The sequence below is a fragment of the Acomys minous genome (genome assembly GCF_964271855.1).
Source record: "Acomys minous genome assembly, chromosome: 8".
NCBI lineage: Eukaryota > Metazoa > Chordata > Mammalia > Rodentia > Muridae > Acomys > Acomys minous.
Genome location: NC_140489.1, coordinates 84,034,665 through 84,062,372, shown reverse-complemented (window position 1 = coordinate 84,062,372; position 27,708 = coordinate 84,034,665). Strand labels below are relative to the sequence as shown.

At 46.5% G+C, this 27,708-nt stretch overlaps 2 protein-coding genes and 1 long non-coding RNA gene across 15 annotated transcripts in view; 1 reads left to right on the top strand and 2 right to left on the bottom strand.

The window, feature by feature from the left end:
• The window catches only part of DCDC2C (doublecortin domain containing 2C), a 78,811-nt gene extending 69,831 nt beyond the window's left edge, over positions 1 to 8,980 (bottom strand). For 9 of the 11 annotated variants that reach the window (XR_014780999.1, XR_014781000.1, XR_014781001.1 and 6 more), the window contains exons 1-2: positions 8,608 to 8,980; positions 4,935 to 4,986 (exon numbers count right to left, since the gene is read on the bottom strand). Coding sequence is in view for 4 of the 11 variants with exons in the window: in XM_084792167.1 (XP_084648293.1) it covers positions 4,935 to 4,986; positions 8,608 to 8,894 (339 nt within the window). In the remaining 7 variants the exon portion in view is untranslated. Of the gene's footprint in view, positions 1 to 4,934; positions 4,987 to 6,029; positions 6,049 to 8,607 lie in introns of those variants that run through there. The other 2 variants (XM_084792161.1, XM_084792166.1) reach the window with 2 other exon arrangements.
• A 126-nt stretch (positions 8,981 to 9,106) lies between these two features.
• Positions 9,107 to 27,690, top strand: LOC311603767. The gene is made up of 3 exons (XR_014781254.1): positions 9,107 to 9,201; positions 10,213 to 10,339; positions 27,641 to 27,690. It is a non-coding gene; the product is annotated as an uncharacterized lncRNA (long non-coding RNA).
• ALLC (allantoicase) overlaps positions 10,075 to 27,708 on the bottom strand; it is a 34,034-nt gene continuing 16,400 nt past the window's right edge. For all 3 annotated transcript variants that reach the window (XM_084792914.1, XM_084792915.1, XM_084792916.1), the window contains exons 4-12: positions 25,968 to 26,055; positions 24,613 to 24,738; positions 23,391 to 23,470; positions 22,533 to 22,665; positions 14,976 to 15,131; positions 14,349 to 14,422; positions 13,126 to 13,234; positions 11,175 to 11,299; positions 10,075 to 10,360 (exon numbers count right to left, since the gene is read on the bottom strand). In XM_084792914.1, the coding sequence (XP_084649040.1) occupies positions 10,151 to 10,360; positions 11,175 to 11,299; positions 13,126 to 13,234; positions 14,349 to 14,422; positions 14,976 to 15,131; positions 22,533 to 22,665; positions 23,391 to 23,470; positions 24,613 to 24,738; positions 25,968 to 26,055 (1,101 nt within the window). In that variant the 3' untranslated portion in view covers positions 10,075 to 10,150. The remainder of the gene's footprint in view (positions 10,361 to 11,174; positions 11,300 to 13,125; positions 13,235 to 14,348; positions 14,423 to 14,975; positions 15,132 to 22,532; positions 22,666 to 23,390; positions 23,471 to 24,612; positions 24,739 to 25,967; positions 26,056 to 27,708) is intronic.

Sequence of the window (27,708 nt, the reverse complement as noted above, 5' to 3'; positions counted from 1 at the left end):
CAACAGCAAGATCTATTTGTGCAACAGTGAAACTGGGGAGATGCTCGACCTCTTCCTATGCCTGGCTCCTCCCAGCTAAACCACAAGCACCTCTGTCAGCTCTCAGAGCCATATCTGGGGCCTGGTTTCTTGTCCCCCAACTGTTCCTAGCCATTGTGCTCACCACTAGCTCTCCCTAACTCATCTATTGCTGTCCCAACCTCTGCGTCTGTGTGTGTGTGTGTGTGTGTGTGTGTGTGTGTGTGTGTGTGTGTGTGTGTGTACACACATGTGGAAGCCAGAGGTCAACCTCAGGTGTCATTCCCCAGGACCACCCTTTACCCATTGATTTTAAAGATAGGGTCTCTTGCTGGGACCTGGGGCTCATCAACTGGCTAGACTAACCAGCCAGCATGCCTCGGTGATCATCCTGTCTCTGGGAATAGGGGAGAAAAGACTTTAAAAGCCAAAGGTCAAAGAATATTGCTGCAAAATTATACCGTCCAGACGAAGACATTTCATTCATAAACTCACAGTAGCTGTGGTTGCCAGCGCATGATGTGCACAAGAACAAGCCAATCAGCACTCCCGTAGAGAGAAGGGCGGGGCTCTAAGAGGTGACACTCCTTGCTGAGGAGGTATTAGCCCTTTCTGGCTGCCAGGAGAGGAAGAGTGGTGGGGGGAGGGGGCTTTCTTTAGCAGTGTGGCCCATGCTCCAGTAGACAGCACTCTATCCCTGCCCGTGTGGTAAGCACTGAATAGTTTACAACATTGTACCACCAGGCCCAGTTCTTCCTGTGTTCTTTTTGTTGTTTGTTGAGACAGGATGTCACTCTGTAGCTCTGGCTGACTTGGAACTCACTGATACCCACCTGCCTCTGCCTCCAGGGGCCTGGGACTTTAGGTATGTTATCATCATACCAAACAAACTCCAGGTTTTTTTATTAATTTATTCAGATTACAACTCACTTGTATCCTCCCATTCCTCCCTCCCTCCCACTTTCACCCTATTCCCTGCCCTAGGTCTATGACCAAGGGGGCATTCCTCGCCCTCTATATGGTCATAGACTATCAAGTCTCATCTTGGAAGCCTGCTCATTCTTTCTTTGAGTGCCACCAGGCCTCCCCACCAAGGGGAGCCCCAGTTTTTTTACACGGGTGCTGGAGCTAGACTCAGGGTAGCAAGCAGACCTAACTTCCCAGATCCAAGCCCTTGTTTACAGCACACAGGGACAGGGTCCTGTGTCACGGCCCACCTCACGGCCCACCTCACACTCCCCACTCCAGCTGGCCTTCAGAGGGTGTGCCCTTTCTCTCTACACCCTTGTTTGGTTTGAGGGTTTTTTGTTTGTTTGTTTGTTTGTTTTTTAATTCTTTATTATCACTGGGTTATTTCACACATAATATAATGTATTTAAATCATAGCCACCTCCCATTCAACCCTTCCAACTTCTCCTAGCTGCCCCACCCAACAACCCCCTTCTAACTTCATGTCTTCTTCCCCACAACCCCCAGGGCTGAGGACCGAACCCAGGGCCTTGAACTTGCTAGGCAAGCACTCTACCACTGAGCTAATGCCCCAACCCCTGCTTCATGTCTTCTTTAACAATCCACTGAGTCCATCTAGTGCTGCGCAGCAACTGCAAATAGTTCCTCAGCTAGGGGTGGAGCCTCTTAAGTCCCTCCCCTCTCTATGCTAAAGTGCTGACTAGCTTGATCTTGTGCAACCAATCATAGCTACTTATGGGCTCATGAGTGCAGTGCCCTCATAGTGCCCAGAAGACATTATTTTACAGCAATATTGTCTGATCTCTGGCTCTTACGACTCTTGGGAGTTAGGGGTGGAACAATGACTCCCGTGTCGGGCTCTGAGCACTCCCCAGTCACTTACTCTCTGCACACTGATCAGTTGTGGGTCTCTGTATTAGCAGCCATTGACTGCACAAAGCAGCTTTTGTGATGAGGTGTGAGAGTTGGACTGGCCTGTGTATTTGGAAGACAGATGGCAGTGGCTCAGTTGATGTTCTTGTTTCATGGCTCACACCATTTTTTTTTCAAGCCTGAGGCTTCTTGGGATAAGAAGCCCTTTAACAGAATGACAGTAGTCTTGACCAGTGAGCAGCCTCCAAGGGACTGTGGGTAACTACCCACAAAGCTGAATGGACAGTGGATGGAGACAAGTACACAGCTCTACTAGTGGGGAAAGGATCCAGAGTAAGGGGAAGCCAGGGCTGCAGGCGTCCCTCCAGAAAGCATGCGTGTGTCCACCAGTGTTCCGGTGTGTGCTGCATATAAAATGGTGTCTATCTGCATGCTACAGTGGGAAAACTCAACGCCATGAATATCAGCAATGGGCATGCGCTTACAGACCTGGTCTGAAAATAAAGCAGCGGAAATTACGCTCTGAGAAATTCTACTGGTTATAGACACCCTAGGAACGGCTTTCTGCATGATTGCATGCAACAATGGAAACAATGGGCTAATTGCTCGTCTGATGTGTTAATGACTCATTAACCCCGATAGCACCTGCCTAATTAAATAACTTCAGCTATTAAGTACCCACTCTGGATTCCTGTTCCCAGTACTCCGTGTAATCACATCCTTAGAGGAGTGTAACAAATGTGGCTGTAACTGTCTGATGGAAAAGGCAGTCTCACTCGTACTTGTCATATCCCAGGAGCCCCACACAGTACTCATCTGCCTGAGGCTGACATATCCAATAGGCTATAGCTCTACTGCCCAAGGTAGGGCAACTAAACCTAGGTGGAGGACGGAGACCTGAAGGTGACTATTTCTCACATGTGGCAGCTGCAGTCATCAACCAGCTCTAAGCCTCGTGCTCAGTTCTATAAAACAGCATAACTAATTTCTAAAATAGCCCCACAAAATATCCAGGTGACAACCAGATTATACAATCTTCCCCAGAACATGTGGCATCGAGAACTATGGCCATGAAAAACCATCATAAGGCATGTCCTCACAGTGCATGGCCACGAGCACCTGGCTCAGGGACCCCTGGCATAGCTCTGGCTCCAGCCAGTGCAACATGGGGCCCAGATGCTTAATGTTCCTCTGCCTGCTCTTCATGAGTATGATGCAGTCACAGCAACAAAGCCCTTCACAGAGGGAAAACACACCTTGGCAAGAGACTGGGAGCATTCACCTGACAGCTGCTTGCTGTCATTGTGCTGCCAGGTCTCTGCTCTCTACTTGTTCTGCCTGCCCTCAGGAAATAACCAAACATCTCTTGCCTTGCAAAGCCTGAACCAAAAAGACTCTAGTGAGGAGAGACATCCTCACATAACTACGCCCGGAAAGGAACCTGACAATGAGCAATAATGCCCCAGTGTGTGTGTGGAAAGGGGGTAGGGGGTGTCCATGAAGAAAGCTCTGCCATTAAACATCAGATGCCTAAGCTACTGTCTGAGCAATTAATGTCAAAGACACATGGGTTCCAGAGACCAAGAGGAGCTCGTGAAGCATGCCTTGGTCTGCCCAGCTCTTGTTTTACTTACAAAAGTGTTTTGTACTTTGAGTCAAGGTCTCAGGTAGCCCAGGCTGGTCTCAGATGCACTGTGTAGCTGAGGACAGCTTTGACCCTAGATCCTCCTGCTTCGACCTTCAGGGATTACAGTGCAAAGTCACTCCTGGTGGCTCAGATTCCAGGTTTCCTTCATGCTAAGCAAGTTTTCTGCCAACTGAGCTATATCATCTGGATGTAGCATTCTGTTTCATTTGTAAAGAAGGAAGGTCACAGGGCTGGAGACACAGTCCAGCAGTTAAGAGCACTTGTCCCAGAACCCACATGACAGCTTCTAGTCATCCATAACTCTAGCTCCAAGGGACCGAAGACCCTATGATGACCTCTGCAGGCACCAGGGACACATATGGTATGTATACATACATGTAAGCAAAGCATTCAAATACATAAAATAAAATAAACAAATCCTCTTTTAAAATTAAGAAGAAAGGTCATACTGAGTCACTCCAAGATCACTCTTTATACGAAAACTGCAATCCTGTGCAATCAAACTGCTTCCTCCTTTCCCCAAAACACAGAGGGTTCTTGGAAGGTCAGCCACCCTGAAGCAGTGAGGTCAAGAAATTGAGACAGGTCAAAACTCATTTGTCAGCATGCCATCTTCTGGAGGAGAGGCAGGTCTTGGAAGACACTGGCTTTTGCAGCCCTGTCCCTGACTCTGTGTAGTACTACGGCCTCCTAGGGGCACACAGGCAAGTGTGGCTGGGGCTCATGGGGGGTCAGGCTATGTGGGCTTTAGTGTTCATCTTTTGGAAAATACTGTAATTCTTTTACATTAAACATGACAAGTCACAGTCGGGTGGTGGTGGCACACACCTTTAATCCCAGCACTCAGGAGCCAGAGGCAGGCAGATCACTAAGAGTTCAAGGCTGAGAGTTCAAGGTAGGAAATGAGACCCAGCCATTCCTGGGTTGGTGATAATCCCCTCCCTGCTAGGTTCTGAGGAAGGCCATTGTGAAAAGAGTAAGTGGGAAGTGGGGGGAAAGGAAGAAAGTAATGAACCCCAGGGGAAAAGCAAGGCTAGAGGAGGAGTGATGATGTGCCCAGCTACTGTCTAAAGCCCTTCCCCCATCAGCCTGGCCAAACCCCCACTTAACATCCTCTCTAAGCCTCAACACTGTCACCAAAAAAAAAACAAAACCCTCAGAGGAGTCATCATCAGCCCTCACCAAGCCAGCACAAAGGTTCCTGGGGAAGGAAGAGTATACCCTGCAGGGAAAGAAAAGGGATGTAAAAAGGAGTCCCCCAAAGAGACACCTTCTACAACAGGAGTGCAGACAACATAGTAGGAAACAGGAAGTGGGAAAACCAATAAAGCCAGATGGTAGCTCATGAAAAGCCTGAAGAGTTGATAAGCCTGTTCCCAAAGTGGCCTAATTCAGCTCATCTTATTAGTTAGTTTCAAACACTTACTTCCTTCAACTTTCTCATCTTTGAAGGTTTTCTGGGAACTATATGAATATAGCTGCAAAAAAGAAGAGGAGAAATCATCATCAGAAAGACAATGTTCACACTGGGTCCTCTGCCCAGACCCTGAAAATGAGGCTTCACAGATGCCCTGTTTTACCAGAACTTTTGACTCTTAGGACTTTCAAAGAGCCTTCAATGTTCCCACAATGTGAGGCACATTTTTCCCATTATTCTTTATTATGTTTCTTTTTTAACATACACATTTATATTATTACACATGCATAAAATAAACTACATACAGCAGGAAGAACCACGAGACAATCAGGAATTATATAAATGTTACATTCATAGTGATTTGGCTATTTGTATTTGGCAAACTTGAAGTAAACATCTTTCCTATCTTGTTGGGTCTAAATTTCTGAATAAGATCAATAGCTATCATATCTCATCTCTATTAATTTAAAACATCTATCTTGATCTAAAAACATCTTAACCCCTAACCTACTAAGCTTATTTATAAGACTAAACTATCTGGTCTTCAACCCCATCACAGACTTGAGAAGGAACAAAGCTTACATACTTGAGTGAATCTGAAGTGCAGGTTAGCAGCTTCCAAAATAAAAAAACGACTGAGACAGTTTGCTGCCTGAACAGTGACCCAACACTCTCTATAACATGGGAGCATCATCTTCAGCCTTCTAGCTCAATATATCTGACAGACATATTTGTGAGGCAGGAACTATTGAGGATTTGCTTACCCTGTCTTGGCAGAGTTTAGCTGTCGACTCTGCCTGCATCTAAGCTTGCCCCTTTTTAGGCAGAGTTGGCTTCAAATGTGGCAAACCAGCCTCTGGGCAAAATAAAGCACATTTTAAATGGTAATACAGAGTAGCTGGGGATTCTTTACAAAAAACACACAGCATGCATTTTTTTCTTTTGTGTGTGTGTGGTTTGTTTGTTTTGTTGTTGGTTTTCTGGGAGTTTTTTTGGTTTGGTTTGGTTTGGTTTTTGGAGACAGGGTTTCTCTGGGTAGCCTTGACTGTCCTGGAACTCACTCTTTAGACCAGCCTGGCCTCGAACCCATGGAGATCAGCCTACCTCTGCCTGCCGAATGCTGGGATTACTGTGCGCCACCACCATCCAGCACAGTATGCATTTTTTATTGTTGCCAATCCTTAGTTTTAACCGCATGCAGAGAAGGATCAATTTGGAGTTACTAAATGGAGGAAAAAATTAGTATTCAGCACAGAGTCAAGTCTTTTCTTGATAGGCTGTTATCCTTCCTCTGAGTGCCACCAGGCCTCCCCATCAAGGGGACATGGCCAAATATGGGGCACCAGAGTTTGTGTGAAAGTCAGTCCCCACTCTCCACCCAACTGTGGAGAACGTCCTGTCCATTGGCTAGATCTGGGTAGGGGTTCAATGTTTACTGCACATATTGTCCTTGGTTGGTGCCGTAGTTTGAGCAGAACCCCTGGGCCCAGATCTGCCTGTCATAGTGTTCTCCTTGTAGGTTTCTAGGATCCTCTGGGTCTTTGTACTTCCCCATTCTCCCTTGCTTCTCTCACCTACATTCCCAATAGGATGTCCTCCCCTCTGTCCCACTTTCCTGATAAGTGAAGACTTTCATGAGACATGCCCCTTGGGCTAGTGTCCAGATATAAGTGAGTATATACCATTTGAGTCTTTCTGCTTCTGGGGTAACTCACTCAATATGATCATTTCTAGCTTAGTCCATTTGTCGACAAATTTTGGGAATTCCTATGAGTTCAAGGCCAACTTGGTCTCCAATGGGAGTTCCAGGACAGCTAGCTGTTACACAGAGAAACACTGTCTAGAAAAAAAAAAGAAAGAAAGAAAGAAAGAGGGAAGGAAGGAAGGAAGGAAGGAAGGAAAAGAAAGAAGGGAAAGTTCATAATCATCTCTTTCAAGCCTGTGTGGACCAGGCAAAGCTCAGTCTGTGGCTGCTCAGCCTGGACCCTACCTCTTCTCTGCCTCTGCCCACAGGCCTGTCAATCAACCTTCCTAAGGGTCTCATATGCTCCATTCTGCCAAGCTCATGTTTCTAATGAGTTCTAGGACCCTGGTTTTCACATTTTCTCCTAAACAGTAGTCCTCCCAAAGGAGGGGGAACCCCTGGGCCTAGATCCGCCCATCATAATGTTCTACTTGGAGGTTTCTAGGACCCTCTGAGTCCTTCTATTTCCCCATTTTCCCTTGCTTCTCTCACCTAGAGTCCCAGTAGGAAGTCTTCCCCTCTGTCCACTTTCCTGGCAAGCAAAGACTTTCGTGGGACATGCCCCTTGGGCTAGTGTCCAGATACAAATGAGTATACCGACTACCATTACATTTCACAAAAATTAATTCAGAAAATTAAGGCACAAAACCACAAAATGCTACGTGTTGTTCTATGTAGTACTCCCAAGAACACAGAAACAGCAGAGAGAGCATGGTCCCTGATCCAGCAAGCCAGAGGGATGTGAAGCCTTCGGGGCTGGCAGTCACTGGGCAACTGCCTTGATATCCCGAGGGAGAGGAAGATGGAGAGCGGCCCTGGGTGCGGGCACTTTAAAGACGGTTACTTAACCCCTGTGTGGCTGTGAGGTGAACACTCACTAACCCGCTTTACTGAGAAGAAGCTGAACTCTGAGCATGGATCTTGTTTGCCCAGGGTTGCTCAGGAGGGCATGCTGGGATCCAGCCCCACTCAGAGGGGGTCCCCCTGCCCTCTCACCTGACCTTAACTGCCTCTCTCTGCCTCCTGCCTTGGCCTGTCACACCATCTTCTCGTTCCCAGGCCTTGGCATGAGTGACAAGGCAGACTAGAGGGGAGGACTGGTGTGAAAGAACCAGGAAGGCTTGGCATAAACAGCGCGTTCATAACTGAACCTCTCGGCAAGCTGCTCCGTGAAAAAAGACCTTTCAAGCCCCTGGTCGTCACTGGGGGGAAAACCCCAGCACTGCTAGCTTCACTTACAACTGCCTGCTGGTGACACGATTAGACTCTTATTATCTGGTTAAGTATTAATTTTAACTGCTCACTTGCTCAGCAGTTATAGAATCTAAGGCCCCCTTAGAGGTACCAGTGGAGAAGCATTTCATAGTTTTATTCGGCAGCATGGAGCCCCAATTTCACATGTCATTAACCCAAAAGCGAAGAAAATGAAGCTTAAATGCTTCTCTGTGTTGAATTCACCAGCAAATGTCATGCATCTATTTCATAGCAATAAAAGTGCCTGGATAGGGCTAGAGAGATGGCTCCACGACTAAGAGCGCTGGCTACTCTTTCAGAAGATCCGGGTTCAATTCCCAGCACCCAGATGGCAGCTTACAAGTGTCTGTAACCCCTGTTCCAAGGGATCTGGCACCCTCGCACAGACATATGCAGTCAAAACACCGATGTACACAAAAATAATTATTTGTTTTAAGTGCGTGGATAACGCAAACTAATCTGTATCCCCTAGGATTCGCTGAACCCCGAGTTCTGCATGTGGTCTATTGCTCCTAGAGACAGTGGTTCCTGCTGCCAGAAGCCCTGGATGAGGCCCTGAGTAGGATGTGCTGCCCCCTGAGAGCTGGATCAGGACCCGGGTGAGGTGTGCTGTGTGCAGAGAGCTGGGTGGGACATATTTCTGCAGAGGCCTGGGTAGGAAGGGATCGCAGAGGCTGCACTTACTCCAGCTTTTTGAAGCGCTCACGGCCTGCAGCCACATACTTGCCGCCGGTCTGCAACGCATCCAGTCCAAGCACCGGGTGGCCGCGGGTGGGCGTGTAAAGCCTCCGCACACCAAAGGGCACGTCCACCTGCTCGGTCAGCTGCTCCAGCAGAGCCTCGAAATTGGCTACACGGCGCCGCGAGAACACGAATTTGTGGCCCACATAGAACTGGTCCCCGTTGCGGTACACCAAGATGGTCTTGGCCGGCGTGGTGTCCACCAGTGCATAGGGTCTGCGGGTACCCATGGCCACTGCTTGGTCGCCTCGGGATACACAGAACCATGCACGGGGGACGCCCAGCACACCCGCCGAGAAGCCACGGGGTCTCTCGGGCTGCGGGCCACAGGCGGGACTGGGCTTGCTTCGCCAGTGGACCCTGAGCTTGCAGCACACGCTGACGTCCGGGGCGATTGTGACCGGGCTGGAGAGAGGCAACAGAGAGTCAGGCAGGACAGGAGTGACTGACCAAGGACATGAAGGACTCAGAGAGGGTTCAGAATACAGACAGGTGAGGACAGACAAACAGGTTGGGAGCAGCAAGAAACTCAGAGAGGTGAGTGACATAAAACAGAGAACACACACACACAGGTGAAGATACAGATCTGGGAGAGATGTGAAACACAGAACGATCGCTGGGAGGGTGGGAGAAGAAATCAGACAGGTGAGGGGCCACAAAGAGAAAAAGGAGAGCCTGGTGAGGTGGTGCTTGCCACTAATTCCTGTACTTGGGGGTCAGAGGCAGGGAGATCTTTGTGAGTTTGAGGCCATCCCAGCCAGGACTACATAGTAAGATGCTGGAGGGAGTGAGGGGAACAGGAGGTGGGAGGGATCAGCAAGCAGCAGACAGGTGAAGTAATGGGGCACAGGGAAAAGGAGAAAGGGATAAGGCAGTGCTGGGCCAGGAGTACCCATCCTGAGCTCCCAGAACGCTACTGCCCTCCACCATAGAGGAAGGGCCAGAGCCAGCTGACCACTAGGAGTGGGGAGTTGTGCAAACATGTTACCTTCTGAGCCTCAGTTTCCTACCTTCCTCCCACGTTTGCATAGGACTCTAGGCTCAGCACCACACAGAGTATGAGAGGGACTGTCTGCTGCAACCACTAGTACCCAGCACTCCAAATGTGTGACATTTCAGGACATACAACAGGTGGGGTTGGGGGAGGGGACCCTTGGTAAGGCCATCCCTGTTCTGAGTAAAGACAGGCCAATTATCTCTTAAGTGGACAATTAATGTACCTAAGCAAGCTCTCAAAGCCATAGGTTATATATGTATTGCCTGTTGGAAACTGATACTTTCAACTGCCAATATTTTGTAGTGTTTTTCCAAAACATGCTTCTTCAGGAGGCTATCCCACCATTCACAGCTATGGCCAATTTCTAAGCTACCAACCAAGTTGCAACAGGAGACAAACACCAGTTTGTGGGGTGATCATTTTATTGAACCGCCTGGTGTTTGGAACACTGAAGACAGTGGGTGGATGACACTACCATAGACACGCTGTTTAAACATTTGCCTTGAAGCCCGCTTGAAGATAGAACCTCAACATGGGCTTGTCCCGGACAGGTCGCAGCAAACAGATGGCGCTGGGGAAGCCCTTGAGCCGAAGCCGACTCACACCTCCATCAGGGACAATGGTGAGCCTGGCATGAGTGATGACATCCTGGAGTTCCACGGTCAGGCTGTCCAACAAGTGAGTTTGGTTGGGAGATAGCTGGGGGGGGAAAAAAGACATATGCAAGGTCCTGGTGGGGTGGTTATGTAGGACTCCTCTAGGACTTGGCCTTAGGGGGCTTTAAGAAATGCTATTCAGTAATAATAGGGCCCAACAGAAATCTACTAGTGGAGAAAGGACATCCACATGACAATGACATGCATGCTCAAGTGGCATGGTATTTCTTAGCAAGTAAATGAGCTAAGCAAGGAATGAAGAGGTAACCTGGTATCCTCATGGTCACATGGAGCCTCAACCCACCCATGGTGAACACTCCCCTGGTCCAAGACACTGGAGCACATATGAGGGTGTCCCAGGCACCCTTCTAATAAGTTACATGTACTAGAGAAACACATGTCTGCGTGGGTATTCTTAGCGTATTCTTAGCATGATGGGTTTTCCTCTTGCTTTAACAAAATTTGATTACGAGACGTGCAAAAGTCACCAAGTCTACCCTCCTCGGTGGGAAACACAGGTGTGTCTCCTTACAGCACATTAACTTTACTGTTAAACTGAGCCAAGACTTATAGGAAAGTGAATTTGAAGAGCTATAATCCCAGCTGCTCGAGAGGCAGAGGCAAAGAGGATTACAAGTCTGAGGCTGGCCCATGAAATTCATCAAGACCCTGTCTCTAAAAGTTAAAATAAGAGGGCTAGGATTGGAGCTCAGTGGTAGGGAGATGTGTAGGGGTGGAGCTCAGTGGTAGGGAGATGTGTAGGGGTGGAGCTCAGCAGTAGGAAGATGCATAGCATGTTCAAGATCCCAGGTTTCTCCACAGACAGAGGGTCAGTCCTCAAACTGTAGGCCACGAACCTTGGTGACTGGAAGTAATGGTTTCCACTTATGGGTAGAAAGAGTCCACTGGTGCTTGACCATGTCTTCCTCTTCCTGTGTGGTCAGGACACAGCCATCCACTTTGCAGCTGTCAGGACAATTGCCTGTTGGAGAACATAGAGACTAGGGCACTGTTTCTTTCAACATACCTCAGCTTCTAGGATATAGGTAATTCAATCAGCTCAAGCCCCAGAAGTGGGCTGGGAAGATAACTCAGTGGTAGAGCTAACTAGCCCGGTGTGTATGAGGCCCTAGGTTTAAGTCCCAGAACCACAAAACAAAAACAACAAAAATACGAAACAAGCCAGGAGTGCAAACTTGTACAACCACTTTGGAAATCAATCTGGGGCTTTCTCAGAAAACTGGGAATAGTACTAACTCAAGACTCAGCTATATTACTCCGAGAGATGCTCCACCATACAACAAGGACATTTGCTCAACTGTGTTCATAGCAGCCTTATTCATAATAGCCAGAACCTGGAAACAACCTAGATGTCTCTCAATCAAAGAATGGATAAAGAAACTGTGATATATTTCTTTTTTGTACCACTCAGCTATTAAAAACAAGGAAATATTGAAATTTGCAGGCAAAGGATGGAGCTAGAAAATATCCTGAGTGAGGTAACCTAGACCCAGAAAGACACACATGGTATATACTCATAAGTGGATATTCACCACATAATACAGGATAGTCACACTACAATACACAAACCTAAAGATAAATAACAAGGAAGACCCTACGGAGGATGCTTAAATCTCATTCAGAAGGAAAAATAGAGTAGACACCAGCAAGTCAAACATTAATTCCTCAGCACTTACTGGTGGCCACTTTGTGCCACCAGAATTTCTCATTAATTCTTATTTTATTTACCTGGCTAACAATTACTTTTAATTTTCATAGTGACTTGTTGCAAACTTATACTGAAACATTGATTGACAGCCCAATGGCAGGCTCTTTAGAAACGCAGATTACTTGTTGCTAAAAAACCACTTTGTTCAAGTCAATAAAAATAGAAAGTGATGAAAAAAATAGACACCAGACACAGTTGAAGAGAAGGAACAGGTGTGAGCCTACTATAGAGGTCCACTGAAAGACTCCACCCAGGGGAATGGAAGCAGATGCTAAGACTCACAGCCAAACTCTGGGGTCAGGGTAGGGGGCTGCAGAGACTGATGCACCAACCAAGGACCAGGCATGGTGCCTAAGAACCTAGACCCCCTGCTCAGATGTAGTTGATAAGCAGCACAGCCTCCTTTTGGGTCCCATAATATGGGGAGCAGGGGCTGTCTCTGACATGAAATGTGTTACCCACTTGTTTATCACTTCCCCCTGGTGGGGTGGGGGAGGCTTGCCAGGCCACAAAGGAAGAGGATGCAGGCAGCTCAAATAAGACTTGACAAGCTGGGGGTCAGATGATAGGGGAGGAGGGCTCCCCTTCTCTGAGGACTATGGGAGGCAGGAGGGGGAACAAGAGAGGGAGGGTAGGACTGGGAAGAGACAAGGGAGGGGTCTACAATCGGGATGTGAAGTGAATAAATTAAAATAAGAAAAACACAGGCTAACCAGGTTACTGTCCAAATTCTCTTTCCTACTGGACCCCCTCTGTGCTTTTCTCACAGCTCTTTGCACCTTCTAAGGGCAATCTGCCTCAAAGCAACCTGGAATATCATGTGGGTCATGGGCCTGTCTCTTTTAAGTCTCTAGCTCACAGCATGCAAAGTCAGGACAAGCTCTATCCTAGTGCTGAAGCCTTCTTCCTCTCATAGCTTTCTAACAAGATGGCCTTCCCAGCCAACTAGGCTTCCCAAGAGATACTGGGTGACAGCATTGGAGGGGCCCTTCTCAAAGCTTCATGGCTGAATAGGAAGACCAACACTTTAGCCACCTCCCACAGCACCCATTACCTGTACAGCAAACACACTGGCTCACCTTTAAAGTACTTGGTATCAATTTCTATTTGAGTGATGACCCCAGGATGTGCCAGTCGGAACACTGCCCACTCACAACCTGACATCTGGAGAAAGCCATCCTCATCATTCTGGAATTCAAAATAAACAATAAGCCAATCTCACCTAGGTCATCTCACCTAGGGAACATAGACCTTAAAAATTATTATTCCAGCCCTTCCAAAAAATTTATTCATTTCTTTTGCATCATTAACCTATAGATTCTAAGGGATCAGCAAAATGGCTTAACAGATAGATACTTGCTATCAGACACTGTGGGAGGAAGCCAATGCTGAAACCATTAATTAATTAATTAATTAATTAGAGAAAATAATTTATATGCTTTTCTTTCTATAGTAAATAAATGGAATACCTAAAACATTTTTGACTAAAATAACCGACAAGGCAAGTTTAGTCTTCTAGTAAAATTTAGTGCAATAAAAAAAAACAGATAAAATAATGGAAACACAGTAAGAAATTTGAAAAAAATACAAAGAATAATAACAAAAACTTAGACCATTAATTACACAGGCTTGTTGATTTGGTTTGGTTTGGTCTGGTTTGGTCTGGTCTGGTCTCAGGGACTCTATTTTAAGATAAGGTCTCAAGTAGCCCAGGATAGCCTAGAACTCCCTATGGCTTCCCTGGTTTCATTTCTGTTGCTACCACATTCTGACATAGAAGATAGAGTGGAGCTAACGATCCCAAGTCATCATCCGTCATCTCAGGAAGTCAAAGCAGGAACTCAAGCAGCTGGCCACATCAGTCATAGGCAAGAGCAGAGAGAAACGAATGCACCCACGCAGCCTGCTTGCTTAGTGCTCAGCCAGCCTCCTCTGCTCTTCTGCGATCCAGGGCCCCAAGCCAGGGACTGGTTCTATCCACATGGTCTATATCCTACATCAATTAACAGTCAAAGCAGCCTCCCCGACAGACGTGCCCACAGGCCATCCTGGTCTAGATAAGTCCTAATATTTTCCGCCCAAGTGAGTCTGGGTTGTGTCAAGTTAACAGTTAAAACTAATGCTCACAGTAACCAAGGAAGGCTTTGAACTCCTGATCCTCCTGCTCCATCTCCCAGTGAGCCACGACACCCAGCTGAAATGGATCCCTAATTAAGTAACTTTTCTTTGATGTAAAGTGAAAGAAATATTTTTAAACACTTTCTATAAAAACTCTACACTACAGTTGTTTTGCTAGTCTTACTTGTAACACCGGGGGTCTGTCCAGCCTCCTTGCAGTTTCCCAGGCATCTGCCATGGACTTGGGTTTGCCAACACCTACAGGAAATAGCTGGGGTTAATGGAGTGACCTTTGATTTCATTTGAATGTGGGAATGGGTTCGCTGTCATTAAATTTCATATCCCATAGTCCCAAGTATCACTACATAAATTAATTTCAGTAGAGTTGATATTTCAGTGAATTCACACCTGTGACAGCTACTTGGGCCAAAATTAAGAACAGTGATGTGTGTGTGTGTGTGTGTGTGTGTGTGTGTGTGTGTGTGTGTGTGCATGTGTGTGTTTGAGACAGGGTTTCTCTGTCTAACAAGCCTACCTGTCCTGAATCTTCCTGTGTAGGCCAGGCTCACTGCAAATTAGTAGAGATCCACCTGTGTCTGCCTTCTGAGTGCTGGGATTAAAGGCGTGCACCACCACTGCCCAGCAGGACCACAACTCTTGCTGACCCACTCCATATCCTAAAGGCATCGAGTCACCCTCATGCTCCAAGAGAGCCTCCCACCCACCCAGGCCACCATTCTGGCCATGTCCAATTTGCAATGCTGCCGCCCATACTTGTCCGTGAAGTCTGGCTCCTAGGATTCCCTCTCACCTATAATATTATTTGGATGTCCAGAGTGTGCGTTACTGAATCCTACACAGACACCACCAAAAGCAATAGCCACCAGGTCTACAGGTTCCTTGCCATCTGATGAAGTCCAGTCCCTCTGTCCAGTACCGTAAACACGAAGGCGTGCGATGCCACCATCTGAGAAGGAAAGGTGACTGTTTAGAAAAGCTAGCTGATGGTGTGCCGTGGACCCTAGGGCTGTGAGCCTTCCCCCACCTCCTTCCCTTCTGGCTTACAACACAGGAAGCCCACTGCCCGGGCCCCTGCATTGGACACTGCCTTGCACCTGAGCAAGCTTCTCAGGTCTTCAACACTACTTGTCATTCTTGGACCTCAAGTGTCATAGTTCCAAAACTACCTTCACTCTCCTTCAGCACACGGCTCCTGAACATTCCCTCTGCCCCTGCCTGACTCACCAGATGCATGTTATCATGTCTCCCCTGCTGCTTTACTCCGTAACTCGAATGGTAACCTGGCAATTACTTTTTTATATATATTGTTTTCATTTCTTTAAGTCTCTGCTAATACTGTTGCTGCAGACACAGAGTATAAAATCCTCAGAGGGCAGACTAGTTACAGAGTGTGTCACATCCATGCATTTCCCAGCCCATGGCAGAGCACCATCTTCCTTATGAAACCACTCCAGTAAAGTCAAAATTCAACCGGAAAACATCCACAATGTGTTTGGGCCCAGGAGAGGTGGCTCAGCAGTTAATGTTATAGCACAGGGCAGGAGTTCAGTTCCCAGAATCCACTGAGTGGTTCATACTCACCTGTAACTCCGGCTTCAGAGGATCCAACAGCCTTTCCTGGCCTCCGTGGGAATTTGCGTGTGTGTGTGTGTGTGTGTGTGTGTGTGTGTGTGTGTGTGTGTGTGTACAAAAATAAAGATTTTAATGTTTGAAGTCAGAAGCAAGTGTTCCTGACTGCAACACAGTCTCCCACTGTGCTTTAGGCAACGTATGTGTGACCAAAGCCGATCCTCTGAAAATCCACTCACTGCTGAGGAACTCAGCCTGACATAAGGAGAACATAGAAGCAAACAGCTGCTCAGATCCCCTCACAGCCTCTGATCCTCACAAATGAGCCTCCTCCTTTATCTGGGTGTGGCTTTCTGGGAAGCAGAAGCCAACAGTTTTTACAAAAAAAAAAAAAGTTCCTATTATTTAACTAAAGGCTGGATCTTGGCCCCTTGAATTTAAACACTGAAAAAGAATGGGTGCCAGGCATCATGGCACATTTCTTTAATCCCAGCACTTGGGAGGCAGAGTTAGGTGGATCTTTGCATTTGAGGCCAGCCTGGTCTACAAAGTAAGTTCCAGGACAGAGAAAGCCTGTCTCAACACACAAACACACACACACACACAGAGAGAGAGAGAGAGAGAGAGAGAGAGAGAGAGAGAGAGAGGAGGGAGGAGGAAAAAGAAAGGGAGGGAAAAGGAGAAGAAACTGAGTGTTCTGAAAATATTCCCAGTGGATGCCTTTGTTTTCAATTTATAAAACAGTGAAATCTTAGAAGGGCAGCAGAGACCGCCCCTCCAGAGGGGATCCAGGAAGGACGCTCTGCTGCTCTTGTACCCAGACACAGTGCTTCACGTCAGGACTAAGATATTCATCTCTCAGATACAAAGCCAGTGCTATGCCTTAAAGGCAAGAGTTTTCTTTATGGAGTTAATATCTAGGCAGACCTTTGAAATGATGAAGGAATCTAAAAAAAAAAAAATGCCTCTCTAGCTTCCATGGCTCACTAGCAGCATCTTAGTACATTTCTACTCCTGTCCCTTCCAGAACTGTGTCACAGCAGCATGGATTCAGCAAATGGACAGCAAATCCCACAGGCAGTGTCCACCCCTCACCATCAACCAGGGCGGTAGATGATGGCCAACTGAGAAAGCACCAGGAATCCTCCGGATCAAAGCCACCAAGGCAGGGCTTGTCCTGTGAAATGTCTGAGACATTCCTGCAGCTCTTAAGCTTTATTCAAGTTAGATTCAACACATGAAGTTGCTATTTAGCATACCAAAAATGGATATTTCTTAGAGCCGGCAAAATAGCTCAGTGGGTAAAGATGCTTGCTGCCAAGCAAAGGAGGACCTGAGTTCTATCCCTAGAACGCCCATGATGAGAAAAGTAATTCAGGTTTGTTTTTGCCTAGCGCGCGCGCGCGCGCGCGCGCACACACACACACATACACACACACACACACACACACACACACACACACACACACACACACCAACACATATACACACAGAAAATGTACATCCATATTTTATAAATGGGAAGTTCTGTTTTTCTAGTTGTCTTCATTGTTTCATACAAGCAAGGACCATGTCAGCTGCCTGACAGTACACACTTCCTGATCCTCCACTCTCAGCCTGTATGGGGTGGTAAGCTAGCCATGCACTGACAGCTAAGAGTCACCAGCCCTGTCTTCATGGCAACCACTGTCTGTCAGTGCTGCCTTACATGACTTCTTGATGTACTCAGTCCCTAGATCAAACTGCATGCACCCAGAGTTTGCTGAAATAACAGGTATGGGAAGGCCTCCCTCTCCCCGCTCTGCCCACTCGCCCACTTCCACCCGTTTCAGAATGGGTGGTATTAACAAAATGATACCAAAAACACCTGCTCAGGTCTTTCCCATGAAGGCATCTTCCTCCACACCCAAAACCACCAGAGACATGGGGCATCTACAGAGAGGCAGAAAGATCCACAGCCAGCATGTGTGTGATGATCCCTGCTCCTGCTCCTCAGAGAAGCCCTTGTCCACGGTGGTTGGGGGCGGGGCATGTAGCAAATGACTTATGTAAGAACGTCCACTAAGGGTTGGAGAGATGACTCAGAGGTCCTGAGTTCAATTCCCAGCAACCACATGGTGGCTCACAACCATCTATCATGTAATCTGATGCCCTCTTCTGTCCTGTAGCTCTACATGCAGGCAGAGCATTGTATACATAATAAATAAATACATTTTTAAAGCCTATTTTGGGACTGGAAAGATGGCTCAGTGGTTAAGAGCTTTGTCTGCTCTTCCAGAGGTCCTGAGTTCAATTCCCAGCAACCACATGGTGGCTCACAACCATCTATAATGGGATCTGATGCCCTCATCTGGTGTGCAGACACACATGCAGGCAGAACACTGTATATATAATAAATAAATAATCTTTAAAAAAAAAAAGAATATTCACTAAAACTTAGTAATATAACCGCAATCGTACAGAAGCCAAAACCCTTGTGATCTTTGCAATAAATATAGAAAAAGACAAAGTCTGAGGCTACTTCTTGATGATGACACTAAGCAAAACAGGAATCCTGGGAACTCTCATGACCTGACGGAGGACCCACAGGGCATTGCAGAGATTGGCACTGTGCTACCCTAGGAATCCTAGACAGACAATGGTGATGGGTGTGGGTGTAGGGGCAGGGGTATGAAACCCAACTGGCAAGGAAAAGGAAAACTTTATAGTCATAGATGACATCTTCTTGGGCATACAAGATTTAAATTGTTCTAATTAACATTAATGCTCACCACATTTCCTATGCAAAAGCAATGGGCTTTATACTCTAAAATTACAAACCATTGTTGATGGAAGTTAGAGAAGATTTGAAGTAGTGGGTGAAGATACTATACTCTTGGATTGAGAGCTCAATGATAAGATATTGATCTTACTAAATTGATCCACAGGTCCGAAGTAGTCTCATTCAGAAACTTGGTGTATTTATAGAAGTCTCTAAGCTAAATAGACTATAGCATGTAAAAAGATCAATGCTGAGCCTGCGCGATGGGTCAGTGCATGAATACTGCTACACAAGCCTGGACACCTGAGCTAATCACCGGAACCCATGAAGAGTAGAAGGGGATAGCAGTGTCACAAAGTACTCCTCTGACCTCCACACATGTGTTGTAGCATGTATGCATTCCCACGAACACCATGCATATACATGTACACAATAATAGTTTTCTAATTATATTTTAAAGAGTAATTCTGTAGGTGTCACAATACCTGACCTCAAATCATACTACAGGGCCATAGTAACAAAAACTGTGGCATTGGCACAAAAACAGATTGTAGGCCAGTGGAATAGAAGACCTGGAAGTAAATTCAATTATAACCACTTGATTTTTGACAAAAATTTCAAAAATAATGTCTTTTTAAAAGGCATACATCCTCTTCAATAAATGGAGCTGGAAACACTAGATATCCACAAGCATAAAAATGAGGACAGAAGTAGTGCACATCTTTAACCCCAGAACTCAAAAAGCAAAACCATCATGGATCACTATGAGTTCAAGACCAGCCTGATCTACAGAGCTAGTTCCATGACAGCCAGGGCTGTTACACAGAGAAACCCTGTCTTGACGGAGAGAGAAAGAGAGAGAGGGAAAGAGAAATGAAATTATCTCCATATCTCTTCCCTGAACAAAAAAAATCAATTCTAAATGGATCAAACACATCAATATAAGACCTAAAACTGTTAAGGGGAAATATTTTACAATATGGATATAGGAATTAATTTCTGAAAAGACCTCCATTAGTACAAGAAATAAACCCTAGAACTGACAGGTGGAATCACATAAAATTCAAAAGCTTCTGCATAACGAAGGAAACAATCGTCAGGATGAAGACAGACTACAGACATGGGGGCGGGGCTTGTCAACTATACGTCAGATGAGAGATCAATGTCTAGAATATACAAAGAAAAAAATGAAATAAAACCAAGCCATCAAATCAGTAAATGGGACCAAGCTCGGTGGCACACACTTATAATCCCAGCACTCTGGGAGGCTGAGTCAGGCCAATCTCTGTGAATTCAAAGCCAGGCTGGTCTACAAAGTGAGACCAGGAGAGACAAGGCTACAGAGAAACCTTGTCTCAGAAACAAAAGCAAACCAAGTCAGTAAATGAGCTGAATAGACAGCTCTCTAAAGAAGCACAACAAATGGCCACTATCTCAAGTGTCCATCCTCCTCCACTATCAGAAGAGTTCAAACTAGCACAGCTTTGAGATTCCATCTTATCACCAGTCAGACTGTCTATCATGAAGAAAACAAATGGTTGCAAAGACACTTTTCCAAAGAAAATATACCAATGGCGAGTAAACACACAAAAAGTTACCATCATTAGCACCAAAGAAATGCAAATCAAAACAGCAAAGATGTCATTTCACACCCACCAGGTGACAAGACGCCCAGCACTGGGAGGGAACTGAAGAAGGCAAACACCTCATGCATGGCTGCCATTTTGGAAATGTGGAGAAGTTCTCAAACCCTCAAACACAGAGTTACCATGTGATCCAGCAATGTGAGTCTTTGTTATATACTAAAGACAGGAACATTCACGCAAAAAAAGAAAGAGAGAGAGAGAGGAGGGGGAAGAGAAAGAAAGAAAGAAAGAAAGAAAGGAAGAAAGAAAGAAAGAAAGAAAGAAAAAGAAAGAAAAGGTTTAAGCTGTGGCTGGAGAGATGACTGGTTAAGAGCTCTAGCTATTCTTCCAGAGGACCTGGATTTGATTCCCAGTGCCCACATAGTGGCTCACAACCATCTGTAACTCCAGTTCCAGAGGATCTGATACCTTTGTCTGTCCTCCTTAGGCAAACAACATATAAGGAGGTGAAACGCTTATATACATAAAATAGTTTAAAAATTCTGTAAGTGAACATTAATAGCATTGTTCATTATATCCAGCAGCTAGAAACAAATGTCCACCAATTAATGAACCTGTAAATAAATGTGCTCTAGCCATAGCATTTGGCAAAAGAGGGATGAAGCACTCATACATGGCACAACCAAGATGGCTCTTGAAAGAGTTGTGCTAAGTAAAGGAAGCAGAGACAAAGACGAGTAAAACATGATTCTGGTCCTTTGAGTCATAAAACAGTCAAATCTCTGAACACAGAGTATGTTGATGGTTAGGGTTAGGGAGGGTGAAGGGCAGTCACTAGAGAAACAGAAGCCAGAGCCTTGTGTATACCAGCCAAGTGTTCTGCCACTGGGCTGCAGATGCATCCTCAAGACACTGCATTTCCTTCAGAGTTAATAAAATGTCCTAACATTAGCTATGTGGCATGTATCTGTGCCTATACTTAACTGTACACATCAAATAGGTGACTCCTATGTTGTTGTGACATGTTGCACTAAAACTCCCACATAAGAAAAAATAAAGTAGGGACTGGAGAGATAGCCTAGTAGTTAAGAACACTTGCTGGTCTTCCAGAAGACCAGAGTCCAGTTCACACCACTCACACTGAAGTTCACAACTGCCTGTAACTCCAACTCCAAGAGATCTTGACCCCTTCTTCTGAACCCTTCAGGCACCTGTGCTCACACATATGAATACATACACAGACACACACAAACACATAAATAAAAATTAAATTAAAATAGAATCATGTGTATACTACCTCACCTGTTAGCATACTTTTGAAATAAAAGTTAGTAGGAACCTGCAGTAGTAGGGAGAGCTGGCCCCAAAAGGATAGGAGTAAGGAGAGCTTTCCCTACCCCCTCACTAGCTGTAGTACTCAGGAGGATGAACCCTGTGCCTGCAGCACAGTGGAATTGGCCCTGGAGGTGTGGGTGTAGGTGAGCCAGCCCTGAAGGCATGAGAGCAGGAGAACCAGTGCTGGAGAGCTAACTCTGATGGTACAGATAAAGGAAAACCAGCATGCTGACCAACTCAGGTACCACCCAGGCCCAGATCCAGGGCACTGAGTTCCACCACCCCAAAATCTGTATCATCTTAGACCAGTTGGGATGCATGAAAGGGCCAGTCCTGCTGTTCCAAAGCTGCAGGATCTCCATGACACAGAGCAGCATCAGGATAACTGGGAGAAGCCCCAATGAGCATCCAATATGGATGGTGTCACAGAAGCCAGAGATCTTGAAACAGACCAGTGACTCATTGAAATGAACATTTGCAAGTGAAGACGTGTGGGCAGAGGTATATACCATGGGACACACTGTGACATACAGCTTTCATAATGAGATCTTTTCTGCGCTTTTTGTTGTTTGTGTGCTTTTTATTTGGCGGGGTGGGGGGAGGCTGCAATGGCGAAGAGTGGATATGAGAGGATGCAAAGATTAGTAGAACTGGGGTGCATTATATGAAACTCACAAAGAATAACCCTTTTTTTTTAAATCCAAAAAAAAAAAAAGGTCAGTAGGAGACATGCAATTAGCACAGCTCAGTTCCAACAAATCTTACGTTAATACATTTTCTTTTTTGGTTTTCCAGACAAGGTTTCTCTGTAGCCCTATATTTCCTGGAACTCCCCCTGTAGACCAGGTTGGCCTCAAACTCAGAGTTCCACCTCCCTCTACCTCCCAGGTGCACCACCAGAGCCTAGCTAAATTGATACATTCTCATTAGCTACCTACTGATGAAGTAGAGTATTCATTCTTAAAGCCCAAGACAAATCACAACCCTAAAATGCACCAAGCTCAAATTGCCAGGGAAAGGTGCCTTATTTTGTATGTCATGCAAACATGTAAGATGAAAAGTCCGCACAGTTATCCAAAGTCCCTGTCACCCGTACCTGGGAAGATGTTGAGTCTGATGTGAGTCCACCGCTGCGGGGAATTGACAAAAAAATAGTTGTGGCTGGAGTCAGGGTCCCCTGGCTTAAGCTCTGACATGGGAACCAAGTAGTCCCAGGAGTCCGAATCCAGCTAGTAATAAACACAGAAGGGTCAGCAATGGCTCATGAGAGCAGCGCCCTTTTATCCTATGCAAGCACTAAGGAAGGAGAATGTGATGGTTGCTGAGTGACACAACGTAACAATAAACTCTTCATTAAGGACTTTTTCCCCCAACACTGATAACAATTAGGTTGTGACGAGAGTTCATAAATGGTCAAGATTTCAAACCCCTTCTTCTCGATTCTTAGAAGAAACCAGAGTGGTAATATGGGCATTCGGCTAAAACCCTTTGTGGCTGAGGAGATAGCTGGCTGAAAGCCGGCTTCTCAGAAAGCTGGCGCATTCTCTGTTCCCCATCTGCCGCAGATCAACACATTTGTAGTAACACAAATCACTAGGCAAACTTAACACAACACAAAGGTGCCAAGCATAAGCCCCATTGTCTATGTTATTAAGTTCGTCAGACACAAAAGTTGCTTCATCAAGTCACTGAGGGCGGTAGATGTGGAGGGCTTCATTGTGGAGGCAAGCAGCAACGTGCAGCCACATGCGCTGTCCACTGACCCTTCAAGGCTGTGGACAGCCAGGCCGTTTTCCCACAGGGAGGGAAGCGAACCACTGAGCAAACCTCTGTACTGTTACACTGTGTCAATACAAGAGATACAGGATGCCAGATGATGCATCCTGGGCAATTGCCTCCCACTTCCAGGCCTGCTGACTGTTTGCAGTCCTGGCACACAGAACCAATGCCTTACCTCACTAATGACTCGAAACTCCTCAGGTGTTGCTGCAGCTCCCGTCTTGGCTCCTCTTGGTGGGATGTCTGGCATTTTATCTGAAGTCAAAAACAACCGCGCAGGATCAGGGTTGAAAAGCAAAGAGAACAAACTCTCAGGAGGCATGTGGCAATTTTCATCTATCCAACAGCCCCTATGACATCCTTGCTTTAGTCCCAGAATCCCAGAGCTGAGCATGCCAACCGGAGTTCCTCACTGTGTACTTTGCTTATTTCAGAGGACAGTGGGATACATTGGAACCACGTTTGCTCATCATTTTAAGTTAGGCAAAATTCCATGGGTGGATCACTTTTCAAGTCCAGAATATGGAGAGGTTAACTCCAGAAGCTCTGCCTTTCCCAGTGCCTGTCTCAGACTGAGAATTTGCCAGCTCAGAAGCACCAGCATCCACAGTCAAAGCAGTTCACATTCGTCTGTCATGTGTCACTCGCCATCTCTTGCATATATCTCTCAGACCATCATTAACTTCCCAGGAGCCTAGCTATCTGAGAATAGGAAGGCCACCTCATCAGTGCAGTGCCTGGTGTGGTACTGTGCACCCAGCCTTTGTTGGTATCAATGTGTTCAGTGATACAAACTTATACTGCCTAATGTGTACACTCAGATGACCGTGTGTTAACTAATTTAAATGTCAGCAGATGGTGCAAATAAATTGTGAAACCTCAATCATTCACAATATCCAGTGTTCCCAGAGGAAGAAAGAGGCCCTGCCTAATAGCCCCTCCCCAAATTTCTGCACTGTGCACATCCCCTAGATAGCTGGAAGTGGGATGGATGGTATCCCAGAGCGACACAGTGAAGACCCCTGGGTAGCTGGAATTGGCCTGGAGCTTCTGGCCTGTAATTAGCTTAGTTCTGGCTCCACCCATCTGACCCCCTGAGCCACATCCCACTGCTCCCATCTTCTCCAGGAACCAGCTCAGCAAATGTCTCCACACAAATCTCTGCAGATCCAAGCCCTGTGGGGATGATGGCCACTATATTGGGCCAGCAAATACCATTAAGCTGAACATCAGAAACCTCCGGACAGCCCATCAAAACCCTAGTTCTAATGCTCTATTACAGTCCAATGACCTTAGAGCATTGGCACATTTGCTTCTTACAGAAAGATTAGCATCAGGCTGAGTCAGAGGATCCTCCCGTCCCACATTCCTCTCTGAGGACAATGGCTCCCACATACCTTCACTCAAGTTTGCTGCTTGAATTGATATGCGTGGAGCATAGTTCCCTGAGAAGTAAGAAATGTCCACATCGATACCACGGATAATGCCCTGTATCCCCAGCTGGATGATACACCAGTCATGACCTATACAAAAGGACCACACAAACACCCATGAAGGACAAGAGCACCCATGAAGTCTTGTGGTGGGTGGGGTGAGGAGAGAACCCATGAGTTCCCACAGAAGATACAAGAACACTCATGAGGGCCCATGGGGATGACAAGAGTAGCCATAAACACCATGGGGGATATGGAGAGCACCCCTGAGATCCCTCTGGGGAATGATGGTATCTATGAAGCACCATCTTCCACCACAGAAGCACATGTTCAGGGTAATTTGCATAACATGGCCACCAAGGACCACCATGACCCAGAAGGTCCTCAATTCTAATCAAACAAGAAAATGTACAGGCCATGGATTCAGAAGCCAAGTCAACTTCCCAGCCTATCCTTTCCCATTGTTGTGCTGGCCAAACCACAGGATCTCTCAGAGGATCCAACTCGAAGCCAGAGAAGACATTAGCTTCTTAAAGCTTCAGTGTGGCCACTGTAGTGTAGTCCTGGCTCTTCTATAAACTTACTCTCTACTACTATTTCAACAGTCCCTGGAGCCTCCACTCCAAGCCTATGCCCCGGTATGCCTACATACCTACCAAGCCTTCAAGACACTGACCTGACAGCAAAGCCCGCTGCCACTACTCCAGAGCCTCACAATAGATCAGGTCCAAACTCATTAGTTTTACCTCTAAGTAATCCAAGAACTACCTTGAGCTCCTGATCTTCCTGCCTCCTCCTCTGGGGGTCAGACTATAGGCATGCCCCCACCACAGCTGGTTTAGATGATACTAAGGATCAAGCCCAGAGCTTCCTGAATGCTAAGGTGTGGTGGTTTGAGTAGGAAGTGTCTCCCATAGGTTCACGCATTTGAATACTTGGTCCTGATTGGCGGTGATATCTGGGGAGGCGGGATCTTGCTAGAGGAATATGTCACTGGAGAAAGGCTGCTGCGAGGGCTTGAAGCTTCTTCCAGTTCACTCTCTGCTTTGTGCATGCTGCTAATGATGTGTTCTCTCAGCCTCCTGCTCCTGTGCGCATTGCCTCTTGCCATCGTGCCTCCCCACCCATGATGGACTCTAGCCCTCTGAAACTGGAAACTCAAATAAACTCTTTTTCCTATAAGTTCCCTTGGTCATATTATGACAGCAATTGAAAACTAACTAATGCACCAGGCAAGCTCTCTACCAACTGAAACTCGTCCCCAGCCCAAGTGGCCAACAAACGTCACCCTGTGGAATGAGCAGTTACCCCCTCCTTACCTGGGATCCGTTTCCGCCTGGTCTCCCATCCATCCATCCATTTCCCAAACTCAGTGTACTCATGTTCCTTAAAACTTGGGCTGTTGCTCTAAAAAGATGAACAGGGAGTCTTTAGCATTCATGAAGAGCATGGCTTGCCAGCCTCTGTCAGATTATGTCCCAAAGAGACAGAGGAAGCAAACAAGGACTCACTGGGAGTGTCTGCCCTACTTTCCTGCCCAGCTCTACCACCAGACCAGAGGGTGACTCCGTATTTGTATCATCTGAGAACAGAACTCTTCTTGTCTCTGAGCCTCACGGTTCACAGAATGAACCACCATCAGCAACAGGGAAGACCACATGCAGGCCCCATGAATGCTGCTGCTCCACTGTGTGCAATTGGGCAGTGAGCAAAATGGAGCAGGCCAGTCCCACTTCCAAAGCAATGAAAGAGACCATGCAGCAGGTTACCAGGCCAGGTTATTGGAGAAGCCACTAGAAGCTTGGGGTCAGGGTAGACACTGGCAACTTTGTGTCATAGGTGCTGTGCCACCTTTTGTGGGAAAGTGAGAAGTCCTGGTGGCAACAATGCCAGCTCAGGCTCTTAAAATGAACCATTGAGCAATAGGCTTCATTCTGGAGAGTGGATGACGACACAGCCTTAATGGAGTACAATGACATTAAAATGATGCATGAACCAGGGTACAACCTCTCACGGAGTATTCCACAAGCCAATGAAGCAGGCTCACCCCTGTATACCCCCAGTTTCCGTCCCCATCAAAGGCAGATGACATCAGTGCTATCTGCCAACAAAGGCCGCTGTGGGCACTGAGACGTGCCAGTGTTTACTAGAGTTGAAACTTAGAGCTGGCAACATTGTTACTTTTATTACAGGTTGGTCATCCACCTAATCACCTAAAATCTTCCAAAGTCCTCCCACTGCAGGGCGACAGGAGGAAAAAGAACTGTGCAGAAAGGGTGACAGCTGCATAGCTGAATCGAGAGCCCAGGTCTTTGGTGTCAGAATCACATACACAAGAGATTACATAACAGCCAGCTTGGAGGCGGGACAGCCAAGACCAAGGCTGGCAGAATCACTCTGCCAAGGAGCGGTGAGGAGTGGGCTGCAACTACAGAGTAAAAGAAGCCTTAGCTTTATCACCCGCCTCTTTCCCTCCCTCCCTTAAAAAGGAAAAAAAAAAAAACACCTCACCAAGCATGAGGTGCATGCCTATAATCCCAGCATGCAGGAGACAGAGGCAAAAGGATTGCCACAAGTTTGGATCCAACCTGGGCTACATAAAATCAATTCCAGGCCTAGACTACAAGGGAAATTTTTCTGATTAAAAAAAGAAAAAATAAGGGAAAAAATGTAAACTCATGCCTCGTGTTTTAAATGTGACTAGATATGCACATGCATGTTGGTGTAAGGTACTATTTTCAGGCTCATGGATACACTATAATGTAAAATTCAAGAAATAAGGCCCCATTCTCAGCCTCCTCCCCAAATCTACCCCTTGGGCTTCTCAGTGCGGCATGTGCCCTTCAGACTCTATGAGGTCCCACCACATGCGTGACGTCTGCATGAAGCCCTGCTCACTCTCAAGGACTCTCACGGAGTGGATGTCGGGAAGAGCCACGCTCTCCTTATCCAACCGCCCAGTGGCTTCATCTTATTCTCATTTTATTTTCAGTGTCTCCTGAGTAAAGAGGAACTTGATATACGGACAGCACCCCCGGAGATGCGTGAGACAACTTGCTC